General features: G+C 46.9%; 1 protein-coding gene across 1 annotated transcript; it reads right to left on the bottom strand.

Annotated features, from left to right (window-relative positions):
- Positions 1 to 5,698: 5,698 nt before the first annotated feature.
- On the bottom strand, positions 5,699 to 6,528 carry ATP5IF1 (ATP synthase inhibitory factor subunit 1). The gene is made up of 3 exons (XM_040535227.1): positions 6,379 to 6,528; positions 6,192 to 6,304; positions 5,699 to 5,992 (listed from the first exon to the last, which is right to left on the bottom strand). The coding sequence occupies exons 1-3, from the start codon at positions 6,469 to 6,471 to the stop codon at positions 5,851 to 5,853; spliced, it is 348 nt and encodes a 115-aa protein (XP_040391161.1). The 5' UTR covers positions 6,472 to 6,528; the 3' UTR covers positions 5,699 to 5,850.
- Positions 6,529 to 6,539: the final 11 nt, after the last annotated feature.

Here is a 6,539-nt window from a genome sequence, read left to right as displayed (position 1 = left end):
CAGGATCTGGCACTATTACTTTTTCACTGTAATGTGGTGCTTACACTGAAATTATTTCAGTTATAATACTGGTTCCATTAAGCAGTCTAGCTGTTTTTTGTTGTTGTTTTCCCTGACAAGGTCTATAAGCAGTGCTTCACAGGACAATAGTACCAGTGTTACTCTGAAAAAAACGGTGTGAAAATCATCTACTGTGCGCTGCAGACTGCACATACATAGGCTGTAATGGGGCTGACCGAATTCTGATGTGAAGCAAGGTCTGTGTCCTTCTAGTACGTCTGTGGTTATCTGCCTATGCCACCTGGGTATGGGCGACTTGAGTGAATATCTTTGCCCCCAGCTGAAGATCTCCTTCCATTTCCGTGCTTGGATATTCTTGCCCTCCATGTTTTAGGGTTTTGCAGTCCCTTATTTCTGTAAGCAAGCTCAGCTCCGCTCTTATTATCTTCTTGGTGCTTCACTGTTAAAGGCAGCAGGATATCAGAAGAAGGTATCTTCAGTTGTATTTTATGTAGTATAAAGGTGCCAGAGCTCCATGCTGACGGTGGAACTCAGCCATTTGGCTTACTGACCAAGTTCTGGTAGATCACTCCTGTATATTTGTAGCTACTACCACCCTAGCTTCTGCACCTGCTTTGGCAGAAACTCTTTGTTCTCATGCTCGTACAAAAGCCTCAGCCTAAAATTATCTGAATGTGGAACACCTTTAGCCAGGAACAAATTATGGCCTGAAGGTAGTAGGTTAGTCCAGTGTGAGAAAGGTGAGTATACCCACTAGCAGCCAAAGCAACTTCCCTGCAAAGGAGGTGAAGGAAGCAGGCTTTTCAGCAGCTGTATGTATTTACCCTGCTACCTGTTGACATTTTCCTATTTTCTTGCTGTCCGAGGGTTGAGATTTACAGAGACTCAGCCTGTTCCCATCAGTCTACTACTCCTCTTCCAAGCTTGCAGTGAAATTCGTTTGTTTCCATATCAGTAGCAAGGTGACAGAGTTGATTCTGCTGTAGCTTGCATGTGAGCTCTTAACACGTACTGGAAAAAGGCATACTTCATATGCTTTAAACTTTTTATTCTGATAATTATCAGTGCACTTTTCATTATGTACCACGCATGATGCATGTGCCTGCTTCCAGGAAACATCTCATATGCTGGCACTCTGCAAGTAGCTCTTCTCTTGTGTTTGCCCAAGCCCAGACTTCCAGGGAGAGGAGGTTTGCCAAGAAAAGATTTAAAAAAAAAAAAAAAAGAGAGAGAGAGAGAGAAATCTACAGGCTTCATCTACCACTAAGGAACTTTCTGAAAGCCCCCAGTGTGTTCCACACCCCATTAAAATAGGGGAATGCTGAGGAAAATTTCTACCTGTGGAGGCTGTGCTATTTATTTTGCCTTGCACAGAGCCAAGAGAGAGAGAAAGAGTGAGAGTGCAAAGGCAGACAACTTCATTTACTCCATTTATTAAATCCTATGAACATACGTGGAGTGAGGAGGTCCTGCCAATTCAGTCATAGTTTCAGACTTTTGTCTCTTGTCACTTTTGTCCCCACCTTTCAGCCAAAGATTCTTGGCAACTTCCATCACTTTTTGTGCAGGATGCAGCAGGATACAATTCTTGGGAAGTAGCTTCCATTTGCTGCAGCAATAATCACCAGGTTGGTTTTAGCTGAAAAAGTGTTCTTCACTTGCTTCTGCAGTGGTGTTGGGTGACTGACCTACAGGAGCAAGATTAGGACAGGGGATTTGGGGGCAGGGAAGAATATGCATCTCTAAGAAGTGAAGCTTTTTCTTCATGAATCCATGCTGTAGGTGGCTGTTGGATATTAGGATGTTATGGATGGGATCAGTCCTACCCTGAGGAACAACAGAATAAGATGGATGCATCAGTAACTAGCAGGGAAGAGAGAAGAATCCCTTCCATTTGTGCCCTCATGCCTGCAGGACAGAAGGGAGGGCTATTTATGCCATCAGCCATTCCAGAGCAATTGAGGAAACCCTTAATAAGCCCTTCCGTGGCCTGTTACACAGCTGCAGTATGAAGGTGATCCGAGTTAAGCATCCATGATACCAGACCCTGTTGGCGAAGCATGCATCAGAACAAACACAATCATCTTAAATCATCTCCGCTTTCCAGTAGCTGAAGTACCTCTGCTGGGAGATCTGTCTCTAAGTCACAGCCAGACTGATACCGCATTTACCTCTCTTATGTTTTTAGTAAAGCACCCCAAATACAGTAACCTCCACGTATCCAAATACAGAACCTCCACAAAACAAGAAAACAAGATGATTTAACATCTCACTATTGCTAAAACGCAGAGGTATTCCTGAAACATTTAGGAAACTCCGGAACCAACTTTTCTACTGGTCAGACACTGCTCAAACTCGTTCTCCTTCCCCAGGAAAGAGGGAAATAAATTTCTGCATTTAAATATGCTTGTAAAATGTTTTAATGAGCAGCAGAATCAGTGCAAGAAAAGGGATGAGGTGCTAGAGTCAGGACTGGGGCACTGGGAGCAGGAAGCAGCTCACTTGCTCACAGAATAGTACCTGGTAAATCATAGGTACAAGAGATGAGGTGGGTGAGGTGCTTGTCATTTCTCAAGGCAAGGAGTTGCTAACCAGTCAAGCTCGGGAAGGAGTTTTTTACTATACAGAGATATCTGCACCACCAGGGAAGCGGAAGTGAGCCTGTGTAACTAGGAATGTCCAAAGTGTCATCAGCATTAAACTAAAGCAAACTGACTTCAGGGAGATTTAGGTTATTGGGACTCCCTTAGAAGAGGAGGTCAATGAGTAGAATAGGGTGGAGAAGCCTCATCACCAGTATAAATCGAACAGACACTACCCAAGGCACTAATGTTCACAGCAAAATGGAATCCCTGATGGGAGGATGGCTGCGGGATCTGCTGTCATTCCAGACGGATAAAAATAGAGAACTTTCTAATTTAGCAAAAGTAATTTCATGAAATGGGAGAAGATTGCTCTCACCACACACACACCTCCCTCCTCAGTATTCCTTGTTTTTGTTTGGTGGTCATTTTGGCACTTAGGGGCTGCACAAGCCATTCAACCTAGCACAAGAGTAATTGGGTTCAAAATAAAAATACACACTGCTGCTGAGTTACCAGGATGAACTCCCATGGGAGTCCAATAGAGTCAAGACAGTGGAAGGGAGATCAGATGCAAACAGGAGAGAGACTGTCTGCCTTACAGACAGCACTGTTAATTGGTTCGGTTTGACCAGTACCCACAGTCTCTGGGCATGGCTTTAAAATCACCTGCCAGTCCAGCTGCTGCTGATAGGGCCTTCCCTCCCCAGCCTGCCTACTTGGTTGAGATCTGCATCTGTCTGTCCTCATCGTTGTGAGTATTTCCATTGCTGTAACCTGATGCACATTCAGGATGACTGCAAAGCAGTGAATCAACTAGACCTTCTCCAGGAGACAGGAAGGGCTTATGGACACGTTAAGGGACCCAGCACATTTACCACTGTAGCATAGTAGCCCCCTGGAAACTTGTGCAGTTTAAATTTGAGGAAAGAAAGAGAAGCTTTGGTGAGCATCGTCAGTCAGGAAAGCTCTCTGCTGTATAGCAAAATACTGTACTGCACACCTGAGCTCCAGGGCACTTCAGAAAGTCTATAAACCTCTCCCAGAGACACAGTAGGAGATGATAGTGGTCCACATCAGAACACTCTCACCATCTCCCAGCAAATCCCCTCTACCGCTAAAGGTACCTGGGCAGAGGCTCTGCGGCTGAGCTATTGGACATATACAAGGCATAGCAGTGCTTCAGTTGTAAAACAATGATGAATTCAGACCATCAGAATGACCCCATGTAGTGATTCCTAACACACCTAAGTCTCTAGGACTTCACACACAGTTTGTGGGTTTCACCTCCTTGGGATGCCAGTGGAACCTGCTCAGAAGACCTTAGAATACACTGTTGTCCTAAAATGTCTTTCAGCTATTCCATAGACCACTGTAGCCATGATGCCAAGAAATTGTTTTTCAGTGGTGACATCTCACTAGTGACTCCACAGCTTTTTGGCGAAGCCAACCAGCTCACAGCTACAGTAGGAAAAAGAGGATTTTTAAGTGCTTAAGAACTAAGATTGATAGTATACTGTTTGTCATGACACAGTTCTTCCCACCAGGTTTCATATTGCCAGGGAGGTGGGGAGGGGGAGACATTAATGCTTATGGCTCAGGTTAATCAGCCCCAGCTACAAAGACGGAACCCTGCAGGCAGCTGTATGCGCACCCCATGCACTGCTAACACCACATCCCACAGACTGAACAAAGCAAGACAATGGCATACTTCACAGTGCAGCCTCTCTTCCGCAGTTGGTCATCCAGATTACGTTTTCATTAAACAAGAGTTTAAGGTCATGGACTCTTCATTAGCACTACAATAATTTCCTCTGGAAATAAGGCATACCACTTGCTGCAGTGTTTCTCTGGTGAAAGAGTGGCCCAAGGGGAAAACAGCTGATTGAGGATGAGAAACTGTGACATGGTCAACCAGCTGGCTCTACCTTTGTCTAAGCACTTTCTATACCAAAGGCTCCCATTTGCCTTCTGCTGTTCCAGAAAAGATGGAGCTAGCTACATAATCCCCTAGTCCAGCTTCATTGCAACACTTGACAGTTTAATTTCCTTTAACGTAGGCTGGCTTTTTAGCAGTGATAGAAGCTGCTAGACAAGTCTGTTCAGGCAAATTTAAGAGGAAAGACAGTAAAGGTGAGGAAGGAAAGCCTATTTTCTTACTTGTCCATTCTTACTACACACAATCCCCTTCTTTTCAGGGCTCAGTGAAATAAGACCACACCGTTTCAGCAGGCATCTTCCTGATTTCTTGTAAAGAAATCTTATGTGACTGAACCTGCATAAGATGCATCTTAATCCATCTTTGTTTGAAAGACTTGTGTAAGAAACACCCAGAACTGCAGAAAGACAAAACCACCATTTGGAAAAAAAGTCTTTGGAGAAAGTAATATTTATGTAGAAGTCAGGATTTCAGGTGCTTTGCTCCAGAAATTTGCACAACCCCAAGTGCCATGATTTAGAAGAGGTTTTTTTTTCCTCTGTTTATGGCATTAATTGCTAAGTGCAACAAAAGAACCTTCTATTCACACTCTGCTACTGCAGTAGACCACCGTCTTCTCCCTGCACGACCACGAATGACAATTTTCTTGAGAAAGTTATTTCTGTGTGAACAGGTCTCTACTCAAGTACCTTTTCACGTTTTTCTACTTTTCTTGCAGCTTTAACTGTAAAGTTAGCACACTAACAACCCGTGGTCATTTCTTTCAAAAAAAACCAAGAAATAAAATTGTAAGGTTATATACAGAACTGCCTACTTAAGAACAGAAGAATGATGATGGTTTTTGTCTACTTTAGGCCAGACATCAGGAAGAGGTTCTTCACCGAGAGGGTGGTTGCCCACTGGCACTGGCTCCCCAGGGAAGGAGTCACTGCACCAAGCCTGCCAGAGTTTAAGAAGCGTTTGGACTGTGCACTTAGTCACGTGGTCTGAATTTTGGGGTAGACCTGTGTGGTGCCAGGAGTTGGACTCAATGATCCTTATGGATCCCTTCCAACTCGGGTTTTTCTATAATTCTGTGATTCTATACTTCTTCAGAAGAACTATGATGTTTAAAATCACACAGTAGATTTTTTTTTAATTAAACAGTTACTGAGCAGACCAGAGACTGAGTAGTTTATTTGACATTGTTGCAGACCACAGTATAATAGGACAAATTTGGATCACTTTGGCCAAAGCATACAGTCTTCGATGCTGTTTTACACCATAATAAGCAGTGGCCGTACAAGACAAACAGAACTCAGCAACAGCTTAGTCATCATCTTTAAGCTTCTTGATCTTATACTTATGACGCTCGATTTCTTTCTGCAGTCGCTCGATCTCTTTCTTGTGGTGATCGATCTCTTCCTCATGGTGCTTCCTTAAGGCAGAGAGCTGCTCCCTCTCCTTCTCCCTGCAAGGAAGCACGGCACGGGATGCCCGGCAGCTCCCGGTCACGGCAGCGCACTGCCGGGGGGCAGCACAAGGCCCCGGCGCCGTGCTCGGGGGGGGGGCTGGCGACGCTTCGGCCTCGCACACGGCCGGTGACCGACCGGGCCGGGCCGCGCGGGGCGAGGCAGGCCCCCGGCAGGCCCGGCCTCCCCCGCGCTCACCTGAAGTACCGCTCCTCCTCGGCCGCCTGCTTCTTGCCGAAGGCGCCGCCGGCCTCGCGGATGGCGCCGCCGCCGCCGCCGCCCTTCCCGGCGCCTTTGCCCAGCTCGCCCAGCTGCGGGGAAATGACAGCGGTGAGGGGGACGGCGGCCGCGCCACCCCCTCCCGCCCCGGCCCGCCGCCCCCAACCTGGTCGGCTCCCGAGCCCGAGCTCCAGGCGCGCTGCTGCTGCGCCACCAGGGCCCCGCGCAGGCCGCCCCGCAGCGCCGCCACCGCCGCCATGGCCGCCTGCCCTTGGGCCGCCGCGCGGACGAGGCGGTGGCGCGCGGGGGGCGGGGCCAACGCCGCGC

This window comes from Cygnus olor, chromosome 23 (assembly GCF_009769625.2).
Source record: "Cygnus olor isolate bCygOlo1 chromosome 23, bCygOlo1.pri.v2, whole genome shotgun sequence".
Lineage (NCBI taxonomy): Eukaryota > Metazoa > Chordata > Aves > Anseriformes > Anatidae > Cygnus > Cygnus olor.
The sequence above is the reverse complement of the archived record's forward strand: the minus strand, read 5'-3'. Positions and strand labels throughout refer to the sequence as shown.

Excerpts from the sequence above, each read along its gene's own strand:
- ATP5IF1 (XM_040535227.1), bottom strand. The coding sequence starts at position 6,471 with ATGGCGGCGGTGGCGGCGCTGCGGGGCGGCCTGCGCGGGGCCCTGGTG. Across the intron at positions 6,305-6,378 it reads CGGGCTCGGGAGCCGACCAG|CTGGGCGAGCTGGGCAAAGG; the intron begins GTTGGGGGCGGC and ends ATTTCCCCGCAG. Across the intron at positions 5,993-6,191 it reads GAGGAGGAGCGGTACTTCAG|GGAGAAGGAGAGGGAGCAGC; the intron begins GTGAGCGCGGGG and ends GCTTCCTTGCAG.